This window comes from Ambystoma mexicanum, chromosome 12 (genome assembly GCF_040938575.1).
Source record: "Ambystoma mexicanum isolate Mex_15411 chromosome 12, UKY_AmexF1_1, whole genome shotgun sequence".
NCBI classification, from domain to species: Eukaryota; Metazoa; Chordata; class Amphibia; order Caudata; family Ambystomatidae; genus Ambystoma; species Ambystoma mexicanum.
Window position 1 is genome coordinate 468,485,315 of NC_090936.1, and position 25,750 is coordinate 468,511,064.

The 25,750-nt window shown below is 51.2% G+C and overlaps 1 protein-coding gene across 1 annotated transcript in view; it reads right to left on the reverse strand.

The window, feature by feature from the left end:
* TRIM24 (tripartite motif containing 24) overlaps positions 1 to 25,750 on the reverse strand; it is a 1,617,419-nt gene that overhangs the window by 51,314 nt on the left and 1,540,355 nt on the right. Inside the window, exon 17 of the mRNA XM_069628744.1 lies at positions 21,937 to 22,089. Within this exon, the coding sequence (XP_069484845.1) occupies positions 21,937 to 22,089 (153 nt within the window). The remainder of the gene's footprint in view (positions 1 to 21,936; positions 22,090 to 25,750) is intronic.

The following is a 25,750-nucleotide window of genomic DNA, read 5'->3' on the forward strand; positions in this document are numbered from 1 at the left end:
TAGAATTCATGAAACCTCCTAAAAGTTCTCTAAAGAAAATGTATTTAAAGTATAGGATTATTTGGGCTGCAATTCCAAACAAAATAACATTAGAATATTTAGAAAGATAAAGGGATAAAAAATAGTTAACGAAAGATTATCCTGTGAAAAATTTAGAAACATTAGTATTATAGAAACCTTTAAAAGCCATCCATAATTTCATTCACATCAATCCTTGGGAAGGGACATTATATACAGAATAAAGCATCACAATTCAAAGAAACAAATACGATTTCTTTTGCAATGAGGAAAAGCGGCATCCAAAATGGCTGCATTACGTCCAGCGTAATGACGTCATCGCGTAAAACAGAGTGATGACGTCACCCTGCTCGTATATATAAATCGAAATAGAAAGAGCAACAACACATTGTGGAAAGGGATGTGGGAGACAATCGGATCTTAAAGAACTTGGAGGTAAAAAGGCTCTTGCATTCCTTGATCCATCCTACCTTCTATGACCTTGTCACCTAGAATAATATGAGACATACAACAAGCCTCACATATTAGATTAAGAAAAAAGGGCTTAACCCTTACATACATGGTTTCAGCCTCACTAAGCCACTAGAGGGTAAAAAGAATGTTTCCTAACTGATGATGCCTCATGAAAGAGAAAAAATAATCTTTATTTGTAATTTGGCTTCAGCATTTACCTCATATAGAGTGATCAATAGGAATGTATTTTTGCCCATAATGCTTTTAAGCCAAAGCCACAAATAGAAATAAATGAAATACTTAGTAAAAAGGGGATCTTTTCAAAATTAATTAACCTCATAAAAACTAAAATACTAATTGTTTCAAAGGTAAACCAATCACTGTCGGAAAACAACTAAAAGTTTGCAAGCAAACAGAAAAACTAGAAAACAATCTTCAATGTGCGAGAGCAACTACAAATAATGAATAGGGTGAGTAACAAGTATGAATTACGAAGAAATGAAATCTGTCTAATCACTGACATAAAAGAATTTAGGAACTCGATTTTTGACCAATGTTAATGTTTCGTAAATTATTGATTTTTGTTGATAGATTCTCTCCTGATGAACCATGAAAAAAACAATGGTGAAACACATGTAGAGAGAAAATAAAAGTGCAATAGATACGACAGAGTGGCTTGTTACCATCAAGAACAAAGGAATACATTCTAATTTGTCATGAACAACCTGTGATGAAAAGATAAAGAAAAAATAATACAATATAATAATTCAACAAATGATTGATGGATAATTGTTATCAATTTCAACCCAAAAATAAAAAAATATCTGGCGCACAGGAAAGGACACCAATTGAGCAGATATAGCACCCAAGCCCTGCGGCTAGGGCCCTTAACACTTTGTTACAAGCATTCAACTTAACAGACATATGGAGGACACTACACATGCAAACGTGAGGTTATTCCCCTTACACGGCCCCCAAGGATTTAAGCACCAGACTAGACTGTCTGCACGGGAGACGAGACTTCGGGTGAATTTAGGACTGCAGAATACAAAGCACAGGTACTATCAGACCACGCCCCTTTAGTGGTGACGTGGCAGGGCCCCCTGCCCCAGGGCATGCATATCGTCTTGGAGGCTCAGAAGTGAATCTCCAAGAGATTCAATGTTCAGTGAACTCCTGAGGGAGGGGGTGAAAGAGTATTTTATAAACAACACTGGGAGCTTTGAATCGGCAGGCATATTGTCGGAGGCCTTCAAAGTAGTGATAAAAGGGACGGCGATAGCTAAAGCGAGAAGAGTGCAGGCTGAAATAGAAAGGGAGTTGCAGAGGGCGGAAACCAAATTGGAAGTCTTGGAGAATGCAGATGACACGACCAGGGACCGGGCCCAAGAGGTCACTCGACTGCAACAGGAATGTTTAGAACACTGGGATAGACTCGGCAAGCTGAACTATATGAAATATGTAGAAAGGCAACATGCCGAAGGGGATAAGCCGGGACGCCTGTTGGCCTGGCTGTGTAAAAGCATATCTAACAGGGAAATGACAAGCGAGATCACTGGAGGTAGCGGGGAGGTCAATAGGACGCAAGATGGCATAAACAAACACTTACAGGAGCATTATCAAGAGCTATATACTGAGACATCGGCAATTCAAGCCTTAGATATAGATGAAGCTCTGGAACATATAGATCTCCCACAACTAGATGCAGAGACAGCGAACCAGTTGGAAGCCCCCATAACCAAAGAGGAGTTAGAATCTACCATCAGAGAGTTGCCGACTGGCAAGGCACTGGGGACGGATGGATTTCCCAGGGAATTCTATAAAGAATTCATAACAGACGTAGTACCCCCGTTGTTAGACATGTTAAATGAGGCACTTGAAATCGGCAAGTTGCCAATGTCGTTAAGAGAGTCAGTGATTTGCCACTATTGAAGCCCAATAAGCCAGCCACAGACTGCTTAACCAAGACAGGAAAATACTAACAGCCTTAATGGCCAACAGGCTTAAGCCGGCAACATCTAAGCTAATACACCCAGATCAGTCAGGATACGTCCCAGACAGGAATATCACATGCAACTTAAGGCAGATACACCACATGACTGATCACACCCAAATCAGTACAGGTCAGTATGCAGTGGCCTCGTGGGATGCAGTCATAGCATTTGACTCGGTCAGATGGCCATGGCTGCTGGCCGTCCTGCAGAGGTTTGGCATAGGGCCCACATTTATATGGTGGGTGCGGTTGCTGTATAGCAGCCCAATGGCGAGAGTCAAGATGGGAGCCCACATCTCGGATCAATGGCTGCTAGAGAAGGGCACGAGGCAGAGTTGTTCATGGTCACCTATGTTATTCATTCTGGCCCTGGAGCCATTTGCAGCATATCTTAGAACAGAATACTGTGATACAGCAGTAATGGGTACCGATAATGTGATTTCTCTATACGCTGTTGACATATTATACTTACAGCACCCCAAAACCAAATTGCAGTATATCTGGCGGAATCACGATTAATGCACAGAAATCTTGTTTGCTCCCTTTAGCTGTGTATAAAGGGAAACCCCTGAATTCATTACCAGGACTGCCAATCAAGTGGAAGGTAGATTCCTTCAGATATCTGGGAGTGGATGTTTTTCATCATCCTAAAACAGAATACACAAAGAACACGGTGGGAAACATCGAGAATTCTGAGTTTCTGGGCCAGGTCACCGCTCTCAGTGATGGGCAGGGCGGCATTGTTTAAGATGATGGTAATCCTAAGGCTCTTACATTTCTTTACTAACATCCTGTACAATACACCTAGAGGATTCTTTAAGAAACTCAACACAATGGGCTCATTACACGGATGGCGGTGAACCATGGTGCTATTAGCGCCATGGTTCATGCCGGTAAAATACCGGCACCTCCTTGGTGGAAAGGGGAATTACCGCCCTATTCCAAGGTTGGCGGGGCGGTAATTCCCCCTTCCACCATTGCCCTTCCCCATTCCCATTTTTGCCCCCTAGGGCTCTATGGGAATGGGGAAGGCGCTAATTACGGCACCGTAAATTGCGGTACCGTAATTAGCTCCCTGGTCCCTTTGCGGGTTGGATTTTTAACGCCTGCAAAAAGCAGGCGTTAAATTCCCCAACCCGCAAAGGGACCTCGTAGTAAGGCGGTAAGGATTTACCGGTACCGGTAAACCGGTAAAATACCGGTAAACCCTTACCGCCATCCGTGTAATGAGGCCCAAATATGTCATAGTTTCCTATGGCATAGCTCAAGGTGCAGGATGGCACTGTCGAAATTACAGAGGCTGAATGATCAGGTAAGTATTAAAGTACCCAATTTTGAGGCATATTTTCTGGCGTGCCAGCTGCAGTATGTTACGAGTTGGTTGTCGGACGAGCAGTCACAAGAAACGCGACTGCTACAGTCATCATGCATCCCATTCTATCTGAAAGAGGTGATATGGACAGCGGTGCAGCGGGTTTCGAAGCTCCCGCTGTTGCGGACACTAGGCAAGACGGAATGGCATAGGGCCATGTGCTTCCTAGAGAAAGACGCACCCTACTCCCCTCAGATACCACTAGCAACATTAAAAGAGGAAGTATCACAACTCAGACTGAATGCAAATGGCTATTTGATTGTTTAAGGGACTTAGGTTTAGTCACCCTAAGTTTCCTAGGGTCATCCAGACGTGGACCCCTTGATCACTGTGCTCAGCGAGGCACAGCTCCCCCACACTGATGAGGCCCGACAAGGCTGAAACACGTGTATGGGGTTGCTGTTGGTACACTCATTCAGAAGGGAATTGTCATAGCATTTCGGTGCTGGACTGCCCATGTGGGCGGGACAAAAACTGATATGCAAATGGATATTTCCCATCTGTGAAAGGTACAGTGTGCTAAAGTGGGGCTGAAGACTCTCGAGTGGTTATCTTCCCAAAGAACAGGTCAATGGGCCGTGTTCGTTCTTGCAGAGGAGCGCATATGGACTATTTTTGATTGTTTGGAGATATTGGGAGTCTAAGGGGATGGGAACGGTGGGAGTTTTATTATGGGAGGGAGGGCTCATGCACTTCTGTGCACTCACGGCAGAGACAGGTATACACAAAGGACACCTTGTAACCCATGCTTCGCTCACCGCTACACTGAAGCAAAAGTGGCCAGGAACGGACGGGGTGCCACACGCAGATTTATTTATTCATATTTTTAAAGCGCTCATCAGTCCATAGGCATCGTGGCGCTGTTACCTATAAGCGTGCCGGTTAAAAAGAAATCTTAGAAGTTACATTGATATTTGCATTTTTCAGTTCATTTTGAAGTTACATAGTAGGAATGCAGAAGCACTATATAGAGCAATAGGATAAGATGCAGTAGACGTTTAGCTTAAGTTTACAAAGTATACGTAAATAGTAATATGTTGCAGGTGTGGAAGATGTTCAGTTGTGAGGGGCAGGTTAGATGGTGTATTGAAGGTTTATACAAATAGTGTAGTTTTGAGGGATTTGCGGAATGCAAGTAGAGAGGGTTCAGCTTGAGAGCATTGGGGAGGGCATTCCAGAGCTTGGGTGCTATGTGGGGGAAGCTAATGGCTCCTCGTTAGCTCTTTTTATGGAGGGTACGCAGAGTTGGTTGGCATAGTGGCTTCTTGTGGGGCGTGTGGAGTTGTTTCTGAGTATGGTTTCTGAGAGGTAGGACAGGGCTGAGAGATTGATACATTTGTGCGTGAGGGTGAGAATTTTAAAGTTGATCCTTTCCTTGACCGGGAGCCAGTGGGCTTGGCGTCTGGCCTGGGATATGTGGACACCTTTGGGAATGTGTAGGGCTGCACATAGTGCGTTGTTTTGTGTTATTTGGAGTCTGTTCATGTTTTTAGAGGAAGTGCCTGCCGGGAGGGCGTTACAGTAGTCTAATCTGGCTCCTATTGTGGCTCTGGCTATGGAGAGGCAATTTTGAGTGGTTAGAAAAGGTTTTATTGCAGTGATAAGTTTAGTGGTGTGTGCGGAAGCAGAGGAGATGGCACTGACATGTTTAGTCATGGAAAGTGTAGAGTCTAAGTAGATTCTGAGGATCTTTCCTGAGTTGGAGACTGATATGTTTGTGTGGTCGATGGTGAAGTGGGAGAATTTAGTATTTAGCTTGGCGAGAATTTCCTTGGGTCCCAGGATGATTATTTCCGGTTTGTCTCTGTTTAGACAGAGGCCGTTGATTGCCATCCAGGATTGAATGGTGGAGTATATTTGGAGTAGGGCTTTAGCATCTAGATCATAATCTCCCATAAGCGGGAGGAACACTTGAGTCTCGTTCGCATAGTTTGTATAAACTATGCCGAGCGCATCCAGTAGGTCAAACAGGAGTTGGGTAAACAGATTGTAGAGGGTGGGGGCCGTACATAATCCCTGGGGGACTCCACAATTGACGGTGGTGGGGTCTGCGTTGGCTTGGTCAGAGTAGACTTTCATGGCCCTTCCTTCAAGGAACAAGGTTATCCATGAGGTGGCTTTGTCAGGGAAATGGGCGGCGTTGGAGAGGTGTGAGGTGAGGATGTTATGGTCAACAAGATCAAACGCGGCGGAGAGATCAAAGAGGAGCAGGAGAGCAGGCTTAACTGTATCCATTATTTTTGTTATTTGGTCAAGATCTAAGAGGGCGGTTTCTGTACCATGGCCTTTGCGGAAGCCTGATTGTCTTCTGCCTAGGATGGCATTGGCTTCCAGGTATTGTTGGATTTGGATATGGGCGGCTTTATCCAAGATTTTAAGGAGGAAGGGAACAGTAGTGATGGGGCGGTAGTTGTTGGGGCAGGTGGGATCTAAGGAGGGTTTTTTTATTTTTTTTTTTATCAGGGGGCGAACCCAGGCTTCTTTTAAGCTTTGTGGTATGACTCCAGATGAGAATGAAGCATTGATAAATGCTGTGATGACGGGATTGAGAGAAGGAACAAGTTACTTACCTGTAACTGTTGTTCTCCAGCATGGGTCTGGCATGGATTCACATGCTCATGAATATTCCCCGTCGTCAGGCTGGGAATCCTCGGTAAAGAAAAAACCAGTATCAGTTTCGTTTCTGATCTGTCTTTCGTAGTAATAACCAATCACTGGTCTCTGCGTCATACTGACCACAGCCAATGACTGCCCTCTACCTAAGCACCGCCTCTGGCAGCCATCTTCAGATTTGGAAGCACGTGAAGTGGCAGTATGACCAAGTGAAGAGCCGCAGAGGGGTAGGCGGGAGGGTTCGCATGTGAATCCATGCCAGACCCATGCTGGAGAACAACAGTTACAGGTAAGTAACTTGTTCCTTCTCCAGCATGGGGTCTGGCATGGATTCACATGCTCATGAATAAAGAATACATAGCAGTACACACATGCACAACCACGGGAGGTGGCAAAGGCTCAACATTAAGCAGTACATCAAACTCAACATTAAGCATCTTACCTCCTCACCAGGCTCACCTCAGGCGAACAGGTTGCGCAGCACTGCTTGGCCGACCCTGGACTCCTCCCTGGAATCCCGATCGACGCAGTAGAATTTCGTGAAGGTGTGCGTCAACCTCCACGTAGCAGCCCTGCATATGTCCAGCAGGGGCACACCAGAAAGGAACGCCGTGGTAGCTGCGATTGCTCTGGTGGAATGGGCTCTCGGACGGCCAGGCAGCGGTCGGTTTGCCAACCGATGACAGTACATGATACAGCCGGAGAGCCATCTGGAAATGGAAGCCTTCGAGAGAGCCTTCCCCTGATTGACAGGTCCAAAGTTCACAAAGAGTTGTGACGTCTTCCGAAAACACTTCGTGCGGTCCACGTAGAACTTCAGCGCTCTAGCCACATCCAGCGAGTGCAAAGTCCTCTCAGCCGGCGACGAAGGCGACGGGAAGAACACAGGCAACACCAAGGGTTCGTTGAGATGGAAGTCCGACGGTACCTTGGGCATGAAGGAGGGGTGCGTCCTGAGCACTACCCTCGTGTCGTGAAAAGTCAAGTACGGGGCCTTGCATGAAAGGGCCTGGATCTCTCCCACCCATCGTGCGGAGGTGATGGCCACAAGAAACGCTGTTTTCCACGACAGAAACTTCAACGGGGCCGAGTGCAGAGGCTCGAACGGAGGTCCCATGAGCTTGGTCAGCACCACGTTGAGCTCCCACGCCGGGGCCGGAGCCTTTACCGGCGGGAACGATCTGAACAGTCCCTTCATGAACTCTTTCACCAGATGATGAGACCACAAGGACGTCCGGCCCGTGGTTCTGGTGTATCGGGAGATCGCAGCAAGATGAATCTTGACGGACGCGTGTGCCAGTCCAGCTTTGGCCAGCGTCAGCAGGTACGGCAGTACCTGGGGAGCCGTAATCCGTAGAGGGTTAATCTTCTGTGCGTGGCACCAGACAGAGAACCTCTTCCATTTGTGTCCGTAGCATTTAAGAGTCGAGGACGCCCTGGCCTTTGCAAGAACCTCTCTGCAGTCGGCCGGTATGTCGTATCCTCCAAACTCTAGCGCTGCAGGAGCCAGGCCTGCAAGTTCAGCGATTTCGGGTCGCGGTGGAGGATGGCGCCTCCTTCCCTGGAGAGTAGATCCGCGTCCACCGGCAGCTTGATTGGCGGGGACGCTGACAAGTCCAGAAGGTCCGGGAACCATATCTGCCTCGGTCACGCAGGTGCGACGAGGATCATCCTGCAACGTGACCTCTTGAACTGGTTGACGAGCCGGATTAGCAGTGGCAAAGGAGGGAACGCGTAGAGGAACAGACCCTCCGAGGGGAACGAGAAAGCATCGCCCATGCTCCTCGCCTGGGGAAACCTGCTGGCGAACCTCCGGCACTTGGAGTTCGTCGCCGTCGCGAACAGGTCGATCTGGGGTGTGCCCCACCGTCGGAAGAGGCGATCCACTAGATCCTGCCGTAGTTCCCACTCGTGGCACGAGCGCAGCTCCCTGCTGAGTGAGTCGGCGATGGTGTTTTTTATCCCTGCCAGATGAAACGGCACCAGAAACATCCTTTGGGCGACGGCCCAATGCCACAGGTCCTGCGCCTCCTTGGACAGCGCTGGGGACCTGGTTCCGCCCTGTTTCCTGATGTAAAACATGGTGGTGGTGTTGTCGGTGAAGATCCTCACCACCTTGCCCTTGAGGGACGGAAGGAAGGACCTGAGGGCCCAGAACACTGCACGGAGCTCCAGGACGTTGATATGGAGGGACTTCTCCGTCGGGAGCCAAAGGCCTCTCGCGTGCAGATTTTCGGTGTGCGCTCCCCACCCTTCCAGGGAGGCATCCGTGGTCACTGTCTCCTGGTGGTCTGGGGTCTGGAAGTCCATGCCCGCCGTCAGATGCGCGCGGTTGCCCCACCACCGGGCCGCTCGGCGGAAACTCTCGTCGAGTGTGATCCTCTCCTCGAAGCCGCCCGTCGTTTGGATCCAGCGCGCGTCCAGGAACTCCTGCAACAGGCGCATCCGGAGCCTGCACATGGGAATGAGGTAGATGCAAGAAGACATCATTCCGAGGAGGGACTTGATGGACCTCACCTTGGCCGCGTCGGAAACCAACATCCGCTGTACCTTGCCCAGGATGGACCTAGTCCTTTCCTCCGACGGGGAGGCCAGAAGGGACACTGTGTCGAGCTTCGCTCCCAGAAACAGTGCGTTTTGCGCGGGTACCAGGTGGGACTTGGCGTAGTTCACAGAGAATCCCAGGTCCGTGAGAAGTTGGACGGTCCTTGCCGTGTGCTCCACGGCGAGCTCCCTCGTCTTGGCTCGGATGAACCAGTCGTCCAGGTAGGGGTAGACGTGGATCCGCTCGCGGCGCAGCTGCCCCGCCACCGGTGCAAGGCACTTGGTGAATACCCTGGGTGCCGACCGTAGTCCGAAGGGGAGGGCTTTGAACTGGTAGTGACGCCCTTGGACCACAAACCTGAGGAATTTTCGGTGCCCCTTTAGGATGGGAATATGGAAGTAGGCATCCTCCAAATCCAACGACGACAGGAAGTCTCCTTCCTCCAGCTGCCCCAGGACGTGCTGGAGGGTGACCATCCGGAACTTCTGCGCCTTGATGAACTTGTTCAGACGTCGCAGGTCTAGGATGGGGCGCCATCCTCCCGTCTTCTTCTTCACAAGGAAGTATCTCGAGTAAACTCCGGAGCCCCGAAACCTCTTTGGGACGAGTTCGATGGCGCCCTTCCTGAGCATCGCCTTTACCTCCAGGAGAAGCTGAGGGACGTGAAGCTCTTTCCTGGCCACGGGGGTGGACGCGCGGGCACCTTCTTTGAAACTCGAGCGCGTGGCCCCGGGCTAAGGCGTCCAGCACCCAACGGTCGGTGGAGATGGACTCCCACACGCTGATGAAGCTCGCCAGCCGGCCTCCCACCGGGGTGCTTCGGTGGGGGCCCGACCCCACGGCCGGTTCAATCCTGTTTCGACGAGGCTTTGCCGCCTTGACCTCCTTGGCGACGACGGCGGGGTCCGTCAGACTTGCCTCGTCCTCTGTAGGCCTCCTGAGACGACGAGCGGGCCGCTTGACGGTAGGTGGAGAAACCGCCGCCGGAACCTTTGGAGGCGCCCTTGCCTCCGCTGCTCCGAAAGGGCGTCCGTCGTTGCTGCAGAACCCCAAGGGCCCGGGCCGTCTCAGTGTCCGCTTTAATGGCCTGAAGGGAATCGTCCACTGTTTTCCCAAACAGGTTGTTCCCATCGAACGGCATGTCCAGGACTCTGGTCTGTACGTCTTGACGGAAGTCCGTAGCCTTGAGCCATCCACGCCGCCTAAGGCACACGCCGTTGCCCAACTGGCGAAACCCAGTGTCGGCGATGTCCGTCGCAATAGTGATGGCGTGGTCCGACGCCACCTCACCTTCCTGTAGGCCGCTTTAATCGTCGTCGCTGCAGACGAGATGACCCTGCGTCCCATAGCGTCCAATTTCTTTCCCTCGCCGTCCGGTGGGGAAGTCGATGTGGAGGCCGCACCCCCCCCCGCTTTCTTCCTGGCCGCCGCGGAGACGACGGAGTCCGGGGTAGGCTGCGCCCGGAGGCACAGGGGGGCCACGTCCGGGACCCGGTACTTCTTCTCGTACCGGTCTCTTCTAGCTGGCGTCGTGGAAGGGTTCTTGAGGAGGGCGAGGCCCTCATCCCAAATGTCGTCCAGTAGAGGTACCGCGAGGACCGTCTTCCTCTTGGCCTCGCGCCGTTGATAAAGGAATCCTTCCTTTTTCTTCTCCTCAGGGCAGAGTTGGAAAAGCTCGGATGCCCTGGCGATCATGGAGTGGAACGATCCAATCTCGTCGGGCGGAGAAGCCCTGGTGGGAGGTGACGACGGTAGATCCTCGTCGTATACCTCGTCGTCCGTACCCGTCGCTGCCGTGTCAGTCCCCGTATCATCCCCTCGGGTGGACGGGGAGGAGGGCTGGACGGGGCGCGACGGCTGAAAAGGAGGTGGAGGGTGAATCCTTCTTTTCTTGGGCGGGGGAACACCAGAAGGTCCCGGTTCAGGATCCCCCGACGGGAGAGGTTCCTCCGTCGGCAACGGTAGTCTCGTCCTCATCTCTGAACATAAGGACTGTATAGCCAACAAAATGGCCGCCGAGTTGTCTTGCGGCGCTGGCAGAGGGGAATCCGACGGGCGATCAGGGGCCCCGTCGGCACCCTCGACGATGTCGTCACCTGCGTCGGGATCCATCCCGACGGGCCGGTCTTCTTCCACGCCAAGGCCGTGGCTTAAGACCTCAATCAGCTCTTCCTCCGAGGTTGAGGCCGAATCTACGACGACGCCCTGCCCCCCCCTTTTTCTTCCCCGCCGGGGATTTCACGGGGGTCCTATCGATGGGCACAAAAGATGACTCCCTCCGAGGTGGCAGGGAGACTGAGCCCCGAGGTCGCCACCACTGGTGTAGCCTCCACAGGCTAAGCCAGGGCCGCCGCGACAGTATCGATAGAGGGCTTGGCCGGATGGATTAAGGGCTTCACCACCTTAGGTGCGCTCACCGCCTTATCCTTGAGGGGGGGGACACTGCCTCGCTCCCCCTCCGATGGGGCCATCGAGCTCGACCGGGGCCTCTCCAGGAGCTTCGCCGGGTGCTCGCCCTTCCTCTTACCCGACCCAGAGCGTTGGCTCGTGGCTGAAGATGCCGGGGAGGGTGCGCCCTGCCTGGCGCCCGTAGAGCCCGACCGTTCGGCGCTCCCGGTGCCAGCGGACTCGCGGTGCTTGGCCTTGTGTTGGACCCCCGTCGCCGGGGCGTCCTCAAAGGTCTTAGAAGACCGCTCGGATTTCTTCCTCTTCTTCTCGCCTGACGGGCTCTTCCCTTCCAGCCAGTTGGCGAGACGTTGATGGTGGTCCTTCATGGTCCGCTCTGACATATTGCCGCAAAACGCACAGTCCTTCTCCACGTGCGTCTTGTCCTCATGTAAGCAGTAGAGACAAAAGGAGTGTTCGTCCTCCTTAAAGACGGTCTGCAGCTGGCATCCAGGGCAGATCCTGAACAGCTTTCCGGGCGTCGAGCTTCCCTTCTCCTGGGCCATGTCCGGGCCTGAGAAACTTCTGGAGTCCTCCAAAAGCGTAGCTCGACGAAATCTTCACCCTTGAGGGGCGCAGACGAATCCGACACGGGTCCCCATTGATCGGATGGAGAGTCGGTGGAGCTTGAGGCTCTTTTGACCGAAAAAAAATGAAGTTTTTGAGAAAAAATGTGAAAAAATAGCACTAACGCTCGAGAGCAATAGCACGAGGATCCCAACACATGAACGTGCGGTAAAAATCTGAAGATGGCTGCCAGAGGCGGTGCTTAGGTAGAGGGCAGTCATTGGCTGTGGTCAGTATGACGCAGAGACCAGTGATTGGTTATTACTACGAAAGACAGATCAGAAACTAAACTGATACTGGTTTTTTCTTTACCGAGGATTCCCAGCCTGACGACGGGGAATATTCATGAGCATGTGAATCCATGCCAGACCCCATGCTGGAGAATCTGCACATTCTTTGATGATGGTAGGGGGGCAGATGCCTCCTTTGCAGGTGGAGGGTTTGATGTGTTTAAGAAGATTAGTGACTTCTAACTCTGTAACGTCTCTGAAGACCAAGAAGGGTGTTTGAGAGAGGAGTTTAGATGGGAGGCGAGAAGGTGGGCTGTCTAGAATATGCTGGGCTTTGCATTGAGAGGACATTTTTTGTTGGAGCATTTTAACTTTGTTGATGAGGGCGTCCTAAATGCCGGAGCACCCTGCTTTGTCTTTGATGATTTCATCAGGGGGGATGGCAGGGGAGGAGAGTTCTTAAAAAATAGTGAACATTTCTCTGGATTTAGAATTGGTTTTGGAGATTCTTTGATTGAAGGATTCTGATTTGGCTAGGAAGATTGCTTTTTTGTATGCAGATGAGACCTTTTTAACTTTAAGGAGGACTGGTTGGGTGATGATTGCCAGTTAGCTAAAGGTCTATGCTTCATGGTGCGTAGGGCGACTAGTTCTTCTGTAAACCAGGAATTAGAGTGCTTGATTTTTTTCTCCTTTTTGTTTTATGGGGAGCTATAAATTCTATAGCTTGATTGAGCACATTGGCATAGGTGTTGGCCTGTGAGATGGGGTTGTTGCTGAATGGAGGTTTAAGTTCAGGGATATCAAGGAGTGGTGCGAGGTTGATTTTAGTCCGTTTTTTTGTGCTTCCGACTTTGGCGGGAGGGGCGTATGAAGGTAATTTGCGATTGCGTGAGGAGGGAATGGTGAATTGGATGAGGTGGTGGTCAGTCCAAGGGAGGGCTGAGATGTTGGTGATGGTCGATGCACAGTTGTGATCTGCGATCCAGTCTATGGTTTGTCCTTTGCAATGGGTGGGTGCAGTGATTTTATGTTCAAACTCCATATAGGTAAGTTCTTTGGCTAGGGAGGCCGCAGCTTTATCCTTCGGGTCAACTAGGCCTAGATTAAGGTTGCAGAGTAGGATGGTTTTTGTAGAGCTTTTTAGATTATTCCCTAGGACTTGGAGGAGGAGTTTTTGGTAGTCTGGTGATGAGCCAGGTGGCCGGTAAGTGATCAGGATATTTATGGTGCAGTTGGGGGAAAGGGAGAGTTTGGCAGTGTCCTCCCTGGCTGCCGAGTCTGATGGAAAAGGTGTCTTTGAAGATAAGGGCGACACCTCCACCTTTGGATGTTTTGCGATCCTGTTTCAAAATAGTGTAGCCTTGAGGGAGGGCAATGGAGAGGGATGGGCCTGATGCTTCCTGTAGCCAGGTTTCGGTGATTGCCAATAGGTCAAGTTTGAGGGTAGTGATGAGGTCATTGATCTTCAGTACATGTGCTGGGAGGGACCTAGCGTTGATAAGTGCACAGTTTAGTTCTGTGTGAGGTGTAGTGAGAGGTTGTTGAGCGTGAGGGATAGGGATAGGGTTGGAGAGCGAGATGGTTGTGATGTTGCGTGGCTGTGCTGGGTGGGCTGGGCAAGGAGCATTGAGCTGAGGGAAGGGTGTTAGGTGGCATATGGCGTGGGGGATGTGAGTGAATGTTTGGCGTGTGAGAGCTGAGCCTGGACTTCCTAAGGTCTATGGTGGGTGGGGTGCATCGCTGGGAGACATTTAGTTTGGTGCAAGCTCCAAGTCTGCAGAGCCTAGGGTTGATGAGGATGTGGATATTGAGCTTGGTGGAGGGTTTGTTGTGTTGAGTGCTCAGTGGGGGGCATTGGAGGTTGAAGTGGTGGTCCAATGGAGGTGTGGGGTTTATGTGTGTATGAGACATGTTGAGGAAGGACCCAGGGTTGGATTGACCTTTAGGCCTTTCAGCCGTGGCCGGGCCGAATTCGTCCCTGGGGGCTGGTTTGGAAGAAAATAAATTGAAATAAAATTTTTTTTCCTCCATTTTTTTTTCCTTTCAAAAAAGCCTGTCATCCTTCTTAGGTCGATAAATGAGTACCAACACAGGTTGGGTGATATTATATGCATATTAGTTCTATAAAAAAGAGCTTAAGCGTAAGTGCTATGCAATAACATATCATTTGGCACTGGATGTCCGCTTGCATTCACAGCAATTTAGTGTACTTAGGAACAATGCTATTTGATCCCACTTCCTGTTTTGTCAAGGGGTGAAAGGTTGTGTTTCATCGCTTCCCGGGATTTCAGTTCGGGGTGGGGTCAAATGACATAATTTCCAGTGATGTCATCAGAAGTCAAGGGTCGCGAGGGGCAGGCTACTTTTTTTTGGGTGGCCGGGCCTATTTCTTGTCCCAGTCCCTGGAAGGACCAGATGGCTAGGGTGATGAGGGATGCGATTACGTAAGATGAAGTGAGTTGTGCAGTGGTGGTGGTACTGTTAGGCAGGATATGAGAGGAAGCATTTGGGCAATACAGTGAGGAGAGTATATTCTAGAGCTGTAGGTCTAGGGGCAGTACACAGAATGCAGTTTGGATTAGGCTAGTCCGACATAGGGGCAAAAATCACAATATGCATTTAGGGTAGGCTAGCATGATACGTACACAGAATAGGCTAGTCCGACCTAGAGACAGTTCACAGAATGCAATATGAGTAGGCTGGTCTACTAAGCAGTTTGGAGTGGGATAGAACAGATTTTTCAAGTGCGCTTAGTATTACGAGGTATAATACATGGCAATGCAGATCTAATGCTGGTGAGTACTGGCAGTAGTATTCAATGCTAGTGAAGCAGGGGGTGCTTAGTGGGTGTATTACACCAAGGAAGCTCGTGTCAGGGGTTAAGGTACTATGTGGGCATAATAGGACCCATACAATGGGGTTGTGGGCATTAATCACAGCAGAGATGGCGCTGCGTAAGCATCATGCTTAAGTGAATGCCGGGCAAGGACTGTCAAAAACACGCTGGAGCTCACCTTGCTCGTTGGTGACGAGATGCTGGTAGTTGCTGCAGGGTGGAGGGTTTTTGGGCAAAGTAGCATGTCCAGTGGCCGGAGCAGTCCGGACAGGTTCAGACACCCTGCTGCATACGGCAGGAGCCCTCGAAGCTGCAGGAGCAGCTCGATAACTAGCCCCTCCTCACGGAATGATGTACGCTGCAGGAGCAGCTGTTCCTTATCCTGAAACGCATCTGTGCACTCCCCACAGCTGATCCAGCCAACATAATCAACCCGCGACCTGCAAGAGTATCCCTTGGCTCAGGTGAGCGCTCCCTTCCTGCCGCCATTACCCACGTAGCACTGCCAATTTCCCTTGCCACAGAGAAAATGGCTGCCGCAGGCTCTGCCTGATTTGTTTATTCCTGGTTGCTAAGCAACTGCCATCAGGCTTCCTCATAGGCTGCTGGGCCCCACCGGAAGGCGCTAGCCGGGCCCAGCTCACCCAAGGCCCACGAACTTAAGTCCCTCCTGTCTGAGGAGATAGAAACTTTTAATGACATTTCAGAAGGTGGGCATGCAGTGTCGAGATTATATGAGCTATTAATGTCACAGAAGGGGGCATGCAGAGGCAGACTAGGCTTCATTGGGAGGCGGACTTGCAAGAGGATTTGAAAGATGCAGAATGGAATAGAACATTGGCTTACCATAAGAAAGTGTCCAGGAATGCGAGACTCCAGCTGATACAATTGTACATAACACATAGAGCGTACCTAATCCTGGGGAGAATAGCTAAATTTAGCAATGCTACCGAACAGTCTTTCCCAAAACGTGTATTAATTAATGCCGGCCTGGTACATATGTTCTGGGCATGTGAGAAGATCTGTCAATATTGGTAGGACATATCCCAGGCACTAGCCAAAGCAGGTATAACACTGGACCCCAAGGCCTGTTTACTGGGTGTGTTCGCATGATTAAAGCGCGTAAGACCTGTGAAAAAGTTGAAAGACTTGGTATATATCCTAGCGAAGCGCCGGATAGCAATCGGATGGAATACACCCAAAGGTCCAGATACAAGCAGGTGGTGGGGCGGTCTCCAGAAATGGACACTGGCGGAAACCACAGTGTGGCAAGAGGCGGCCCGTCGAGGCCAGAGGGAACAAAACGTGGACTTCGAGGCATGGAAGCATATAGTACAAGATCTAATCGCCGTTAGGCACGCCGAAAAGCAACGGCAGTAGAAGCCTCGTCAGGATTGGCGGATTAAGAAAAGGTATATAATAAGAAGTCGAAGCAACAAAGATTAAGGTGGATGAAATAGGCTGTGAGGAGGAGTTGGGGTGGGGATTTTCTGCAGACATAATTTGTCAGTATGATCATGGAAATGTATATGGAAGTCTGTTTGTTATATTGTAGTTAAGAAACTAAAAAATTGTTTACAAAAAAAAAGAATTGCGCCTCCTTCTCTGGTGAGAAAATCCGGAACAACTGGCAGCTTGACCGGAGGCGACGCTGACAGGCTGAGAAGGTCCGGATACCAAATCTGCCTCGGCCACGCTGGGGCGTTGAGTATCATCCTGCATTGGCACTGTGAGTGTGTGGATGACTCGTAGCAGGAGAGACAACAGGGAAACGCGTACAGAAACATCCCTTCTTATGGGAAGGAGAACGCGTCCCCCCGGCTCCTCGGTTGGTGCAATATGCAGGCAAACTTCTGGCATTTGGAATACGGTGCCGTTGCAAACAGTTGGGGCCTGCCCGATTTGATGAAGATGCGGTCCACCTGTTCCTGCCAAAGTTCCCACTGGTGGCAGGAGCGCAATTGCCTGCTGAGGGAGTCTGCGATGGTGTTCTCGACTCCCGCTAGGTGAAGAGAGACGAGGAACATCTCTTGTCCGACGGCCCAGCGCCAGAAGTCTGACTCTTCCTTGCAGAGCGCTGGGGATCGAGTGCTCCCCTGTTTCCTGATGTAGAACATGGTAGTGGTGTTGTCCGTGAAGATCCTCACCACCTTGCCCTTCAGAGATGGAAGGAACGATTTGAGGGCCCAGAACAATGCCCACAGCTCCAGGATGTGGATATGGAGGATCCTTCTCCTCTGGTAGCCACAGGCCTTTGGCGTGCAGATTTCTGGTGTGGGCTCCCCAGTCTTCCAGGGAAGCGTCTGTGGTATGGAGGGTTTTGAATCCCCGGGCGATGTTAGAGCGGATGCCCCACATGTCGCGCAGGATCTTGTCTCGAAGCTTCCGGACACCTATATCCAAGCGAGCGTCAGGAATTCCTGAAGAAGTAGCATTTGCAACATGTAGAGACGGATGAGGTCTATGCAGGACATCATGCCAAGCAACGACTTGATGGCACATATTGTGGGTGTCATTGACAACAGCTGCTGCGCACCTTCCCTGAATGGCAGCTACCCACTCCGCCGAGGGTGACGCCAGGCAGGACACCATATTGAGTCTGGCTCCTTGGAACAGCGCGTTCTGCAATGGTGTTAAGCAGGACTTTGGATAGTTGATCGAGAATCCCAGATCCGTCAGTAGCTGGACGGTTGCCTGCGTGTGTCCGACGGCCAACTCTCGTGAGAGGGTACGGATGAGCCAGTCATCGAGGTACGTGCATGCCCTGTAGACGTAGATGGGCCGCCAACGTGCCACACATTTTGTAAACACTCTGGGGGCCAACGTCAATCCGAAAGGCAGAGCCTTGAACTGGTAGTGGTAACCCTGCATTACGAAACGCAGAAACTTCTGATGTTTCTTGTGAATGGGGACGTGGAAATAGGCATCCTCCAGGTCCAGCGACGTTAAGAAGTCTCCTTCCTCCAGTTGGCCGATCATGTGTTGCAACATGACCATCCTGAACTTTTGGGATTCAAGTATTTTTTGAGACGTCGCAGGTCTAGGATGGGCCTCCAGCCCCCTGTCTTCTTTCTGACCAGAATGTATCTCAAAAAGACTGCAGGGCCCTGAAGCCGCTGGGGAACTAGCTCCATCGCCCCTTTTCGTAGCATGGCCTGCACCTCTTCCAAGAGCTGACAGATCTGCTGTTCCTGACGGATAATCGGAGGAATCAGTAGACTCCTGCATTGAAATTCCAGGGTGTGCCCCTGGGGGAGAGTGCCCAGCACCAATCTGTGGGTGGGGATCTTCTTCCACTCGAAGTGTGGGGTCCCTGACATCCCAGCCGTTCAGGCCCGTTTCGGAGCCGGTGTCCTATCCTGTGGGCAACGACCCTGCCCTCTGTGACCATAGGCTTTGGAACAGCCTCTGTAGGCTTCCTGAGTCGTGGATCTGAAGGGCTGATGGTATGACGAGGAGAAACCTTTGGCAGACCTGGTCGACTTTCCCCTGGAGGAGTGAAAAGAAGAGCGATGCTGCTGGAGAGTACCCAGGGAACTGGCCGTCTCTGTATCCGCCTGGAGGGACTATCGATGACCTTTCCAAACAAGTTATCTCTGTCAAAGGGTATGTCCAACACCTTCACCTGGACCTCCTGCTGGAAATTCGTGGCCTTCATTCAGCCTTGTCAACGAAGGCAGACACCGTTCCCCATCTGCTGGAACCCTGTGTTGGCGACATCTAAAGCCACTGTAATGGCGTAATCAGATGCTGTCCCGAGGGACTGAAGACGACTAGGACGGGTTAGCAGACAGATTCCTCGTGGCCGCGGGTACCACCGAATCCGGCGATGGTTGCAACCTTAGGCACTTAGGTGCAGAGTCCGGCACCCAATACTTCTTCTCCAGCCTATCTTCTATGGCAGGCGCCGTGCAAGGGTTCTTCATGAGGGCCAGAACCTCTTCACACACATCGGCCAGAAGGGCCACTGCCATGAATGGCTTCCACTTGGCCTTGCGCCTCTGGTACAAGAAACCCGCCTTCCTGGTTTCTTCGGGCACAAGCTGGAATAGCACAGAGGCTCTGGAGATCATGGAGTGGAACGACCCCACCTCGACTGGTGGGGACACCCTAAGAGGCGCATCCAAATGCGGAGACTCGCCGTCCACTGCAATGATATCGTCGTCCTTAGTCATGGCTGTATCCGTCCCCGTATCCGGGTCGGCTGGGGGAGAAGGGGCCCGATGAGGATGTGGAGGCTGAAATGGGGGCGTTGGAGGATGCCTCCTCTTCGTTGGAGGCTGAATGGGGCCTGGGAGACCACCAGACACCGGGGCATCCTCCTCTGGATCTCTGACACCAAGTTGTGAAGGGTCAACAGAATCTCCGGAGAGACATCCCTCGGCTGAGCAGGCAGGATCGGAAAACTAGGCCCTGCACCATCATCATCCTCCTCCTCCTCTTCCTCTTCCACGTCCTCGCGGACGAGACCTCCATGGCTTGGGTCACAGCCTGGGAAGGCTGTTCTGGGGCCCCTCCCACCTTTAGTTCCCCACTGTGGGGCTTGAACCGGGGCCTGAGCCCGTTTCCCCTTTTACTGTGTGCCAGCACTTTGCAAAAGTCACTGCGGCAGTGTTGCACCTTGGGGGCAGGGATACCTTCCGTGCTGCGGGGGCTACCTCACAGGATCAGCCCCCTTAGCCATCGGGATAGCACCAGCCACCAACTATCATCGACAAAGTCTTATCCTGTGCCGATTGGGCCTGCTTCGGCCTTCTTATCCACCATCCGTGGCTTCTCCCGCATTTTAGACGGGTTGGATGATTTCCTTTTCGAGGAGGAGCTTGATTGCCAGCTGGCAGCGGAAGGTGATGTCGATCGCGCCCTGTCCACCTTGGGACCCGCTTCCACACCAACCCGGTGGACTCAGACTATGGTTCTTGGCCTTGTCTTGGGCCCCCACGGATGAGGCGCCCTCAAAAATCTTAGAAGACAGCTCCTCGGACCGGTCGGTCCTGAGTGAGGTATGACCCTGCTCGGGGCATGGACAGAGCCCTTGACGTTCAGCCACGCCGCCATTCTAATGTGCCTATCCCTCGTCTTCTTGGAGAACCCAAGGCATATCTCACACTCCACTTCCTTGTTGTCCGGATGCAGGCAGTGGAGGCATTGCAGGTGCTTGTCTTCAACAAAAACATTCAATAGCCTGCAATTGGTGCGGGACTTGAAGAGGGACCTTCCCTCTTTCACTTGGGTCATGGTAGGATGGCGTGAAGTAGGCCCGATGGCCTTCTGGAATCTTCTACGATCTTTGCCCTTGAGGGGTGCTGAAATTCACTGATAACGGATCCCCGCTGTCGGCAGATGGAGAAGAAAGCACGGGTTCTTTCGGAACAAAACTAGGCTTTTTCCAATCGAAAACACGTAGAAGTAGCTTGCAGAGCAACCCCGAGGACACCAAACACTGAAGCGTGTGGTAAAAATCTGAAGATGGTTGCCAGAGGAGGGGCTTAGAGAGATTGCTGTCATTGGATGGGGGCAGTATGAGACAGAACAGTAATTGGTTTAAAGGAGAAATACAGTTTGTAAGGGGAAGTGAAACAGTGTTTTCCTTTACTGAGGATTCCCAGCCTGACAGGGATTATTCATGAGCATGTGAATCCATGCCAGACCTCATTGCTGCAGAATAGGGATTTCCTCACCTTTTTCTTTCTTGCAATACAGTCCATGAAGGCTGGAGGGCTGCAATACTATATACTTCCACAAAGCAGGGAAGCTTGTTTGTAAGGGTCTGAACCAACATTTTTGCAAGACTTACCATTATCTGGATGGTATTATTTGCGTTACCTGACTTTTTTTACAAAAGGAATGGGGGCATTGAACCTGCATACTTGGACAATGTTAGCTATCCAACAGCAATTTAATTCTGTAATTTTGTATTTGTTGTGATTTGTTCATACTTAACTTGTCATTTTTAGCATAGTTGTACTGTATTATGAATGCTTCGTTTTGAACATGTATCTTGATCCACAGGATTTTTTTTACATATTGAATGTGAAGTATTTATCTGTTTTAATGATCACTTTTATGACTAAATAGTCGAAATAAAGATTGAATGATTAAGTCATCACAGGCTAATGATGCCAGTGGCACAGACTCTGGAGAGGCATATTGGGTGGATTTACAGGACATTGAGGCATCAATGGCAAAAAGGACCTGCAAAGAATTTGGTGAACTTCATGGATAAACAAGCATTCAAAAATCGAAAAGTATTGAATGTAGTCCATAGAAGCAAAAGCAAAGAGATATAGAAACCAGTGTACAGCAGGAGATGTGTCTTTGTTTTAATGGTCCTCAATCACACTCCTGCGGAGATATTGTGGTTTTTAATTGACCATTAACATTCCATTAAAGATATTATATACTTCAAGACGCTAAGAACTCACGTCAATAATTTCACAAAATAAACCAAATAAGGAGAAATGGCAGCAATAGTTTAACATTTTGCAGGTACTTTACAAGATTACACAGAGGACCACCTTAACGTCATAATAGTACATGCTGCCATGTGTACTGTCCAAGACCACTGTCCAAGACCAATGTTAAAGATATGACTGAAGTAACTGGATCCAACCGACGGGGTCAGTTGACATTTGGAGGACCCTAGACTAGTATCACTGAACATTTAAGGAGTTGGTTAAATGCAATTTACGCTTTAGCAGATTAAGGACCCTCAAGAGTTTTCTAGGTCATGTAGAATTTAAATTCCTAAAAACAGTAGGTCATACTTTTTTAAAAGACCAGCGACTGAATTGTTTCCCTTATAGTTCCAAATAAACAGTTTTGATGAGTAGCCCCTACACATCTCTGATCCGTTCTCACCTCATTAAACTCAGCACAGTTCCTGAAGATAAGTCTCACATCAGCAACAAACTCCTCTGATTTGGAGTAGAACGGTGCATGATTCGATTGGATCTTTTTCTTGATGGCTGACAAGTCCATAGGTCTTCTGATGATTTTGTAGTAATCTGGCACCTAGAAAAAGTGTAGAACTTGCATAAAACAACTTCACAAGGCATAACACCTAACAGTCCATAAAATGTTTTCATCACCTTCCAGCTGTCATCAATAATTAGGCAAACAAGAAAACTGCAAAAGAAAATTTACCACAGGAATTACTTATTCCTAATGTTATTAATGTATAAGGAACAAGTTACTTACCTGTAACTGTTGTTCTCCAGCATGGGTCTGGCATGGATTCACATGCTCATGAATATTCCCCGTCGTCAGGCCGGGAATCCTCGGTATAGAAAATAATCAGTGTCAGTTTTGTTTCTGATCTGTCTTTCTTAGTAGTAACTAATCACTGGTCTCTGGGTCATACTGCCCCCAGCCAATGACTGCCCTCTCCCTAAGCCCCGCTCTGGCAGCCATCCTCAGATTTGGTAGCACGTAAAGTGGCAGTATGACCAAGTGAAGAGCCGCAGAGGGGTAGGGGGGAGGGTTCGCATGTGAATCCATGCCAGACCCATGCTGGAGAACAACAGTTACAGGTAAGTAACTTGTTCCTTCTCCAGCATGGGGTCTGGCATGGATTCACATGCTCATGAATATAGAATACATAGCAGTACACACATGCACAACCATGGGAGGTGGCAACAGGCTCAACATTAAGCAATACAACAACTTAACATTAAGCATCTCTTACCTCCTCACCAGGCTCACCTTAGGCGAACAGGTTGCGCAGAACTGCTTGGCCGACCCTGGAGTCCCGATCGACGCAGTAGAATCTTGTGAAGGTGTGCGTCGACCTCCACGTCGCAGCCCTGCAGATGTCCAGCAGGGGCACACCAGACAGGAACGCCGTGGTAGCAGCGATCGCTCTGGTCGAATGGGCTCTCGGACGGCCGGGCAGCGGTCGGTTTGCCAACCGGTGACAGTGCATGAAGCAGCCGGAGAGCCATCTGGAAATGAAAGTCTTCGAGAGAGCCTTCCCTTGATTCACAGTGCCAAAGTTCACAAACAGCTGTGACGTCTTCCGAAAACTCTGTGCGGTCCACGCAGAACTTCAGCGCTCTTGCTACATCCAGCGAGTGTAAAGTCCTCTCGGCCGGCGACAAAGGCGACGGGAAGAAAACTGGCAACACAAAGGGCTCGTTGAGGTGGAAGTCCGACGGCACCTTGGGCATAAAGGAGGGGTGCGTCCTCAGCACCACCCTCATGTCATGAAAAGTCAAGTATGGAGGCTTGCAAGATAGGGCCTGGATCTCTCCCACTCATCGTGCGGAGGTGATGGCCACGAGGAAAGCTGTCTTCCATGACAGGAACTTCAAAGGCGCTGAATGCATAGGCTCAAATGGGGCCCCCATGAGCCTGGTCAGCACCAAATTAAGCTCCCACGCCGGGGCAGGAGCCTTCACCGGCGGGAATGATCGGAATAGTCCCTTCATGAATTCTTTCACCAGGCGATGAGACCACAAGGACGCCCGTCCCGTAGTCCTAGTATATCGGGAGATTGCAGCCAGATGTATTTTGATGGAGGCGTGAGCCAGTCCAGCTTTGGCCAGCGACAGTAGGTACGGCAGTACTTGAGGGGCCGTAATCCGCAGAGGGTTAATCTTATGTGCACGGCACCAGACAGAGAACCTCTTCCATTTATGTCCGTAGCACTTGAGAGTTGAGGACGCCCTGGCCTTTGCAAGAACCTCTCTGCAGTCGGCCGGGATGTCGTACCCTCCAAACTCTAGTGCTGCAGGAGCCAGGCCTGCAAGTTCAGCGACTCCGGGTTGTGGTGAAGAATGGCGCCTCCTTCTCTGGAGAGTAGGTCTGCGTCCGTCGGCAGCTTGACTGGTGTGGACGTTGACAAGTCCAGAAGGTCCGGGAACCAGATCTGTCTCGGCCACGCCGGTGCGACGAGGATCATCCTGCACTGGGACCTCTTGAGCTGGTTGATGAGCCGGAGCAGCAACGGAAGCGGAGGGAACGCATAAAGAAATAGGCCGTCCCAGGGGAACGAGAAAGCATCGCCCATGCTCCTCTGCTGGGGGAACCTGCTGGCGAACCTCCGGTACTTGGAATTCGTCGCTGTCGCGAAGAGATCGATTTGGGGTTCGCCCCATCGTCGGAAAAGTCGAACCACTTGATCTCGGCGTAGTTCCCACTCGTGGCACGAGCGCAGCTCCCTGCTGAGTGAGTGGGCGATCGTGTTTTTTATTCCTTCCAGATGAAGGGGCACCAGAAACATCCCTTGGGCGACGGCCCAATGCCACAGATCCTGGGCTTCCCTGGATAGGACCGGGGACCTGGTTCCGCCCTGCTTCCGGATGTAGAACATCGTGGTGGTGTTGTCGGTGAAGATCCTCACCACCTTGCCCTTGAGGGACGGAAGAAAGGACCTGAGGGCCCAGAACACTGCGCGGAGCTCCAAGATGTTGATGTGGAGTGACTTCTCCTCCGGGAGCCAAAGGTCTCTCGCATGAAGATCTCCGGAGTGCGCTCCCCAACCTTCCAGGGAGGCATCCGTCATCACCGTCACCTGGTGAGCTGGGGTCTGAAAGTCTGTGCCTGCCGACAGATGGGAGCGGGTACCCCACCACCGGATCGCCTGACGGAATGTCTTGTTGAGAGGGATCCTGTCCTTGAAGCTGCCCGTCAACTGGACCCAGCGGGCGTCGAACTCTTGTAAGGGGCGCATCCGAAGCCTGCAAAAGCGCACCAGATAAATGCAGGAGGACATCATCCCGAGGAGGGACTTGATAGATCTTACCCTGGCCATGTCCGTGGCCAGCAGACGCTGCACCTTGCCCAGAATGGTCCTGGTCCTTTCCTCCAACGGCGAGGCCAGCCGCGCCACTGTGTCGAGTTTGGCTCCCAGAAACAGGGCGACTTGCGACAGAACCAGGTGGGATTTTGGAAAGTTGATGGAGAATCCCAGGTCCTTGAGCAGCTAGACGGTCTTCGCAGTGTGCTCCACGGCGAGCTCCCTTGTCCTTGAGCCAGTCGTCCAGGTAGGGGTAGACGTGGATCCCCTGTAGGCGCAGCCGCGCCACCACCGGTGCGAGGCACTTGGTGAAAACCATGGGTGCCGACTTCAATCCGAACGGGAGGGCCTTGAACTGGTAGTGCCGCCCTTGGACCACGAACCTGAGGAACTTTCGGTGTGTTTTTAGAATGGGGATGTGGAAGTACGCATCCTCCAAGTCCAACGACGACAAGAAATCGCCCTCCTCCAGCTGTCCCAGCACGTGCTGGAGGGTGACCATACGCAACTTCTGTGCCTTGATGTACTTGTTCAGTCGTCGTAGGTCCAGGATGGGACGCCATCCTCCTGTCGTCTTCTTCACGAGGAAGTATCTTGAGTAAACTCCGGAGCCCCGAAGCCTCTTTGGGATGAGCTCGATGGCACCCTTCTTGAGCATCGCCCTTACTTCCAACAGTAGTTGAGGGACGTGATTTTCCTTCCTGGCCACGGGTGGAACGCGAGGGCACTTCTTCTGAAACTCAAGGGCGTGGCCTTGGGACAGGGCGTCCGGCACCCAACGGTCGGTGGAGATGGACTCCCACACGCTGATGAACCTCGCCAGCCGCCTTCCCACATGGGTGCTTCGGCGGGGGCCGACCCCACGGTCGGTTCAATCTTGTTTGGAGGCTGCCTTGCCTCCTTCACCTCCCTGTTGACGACGACGGGCACCACCTG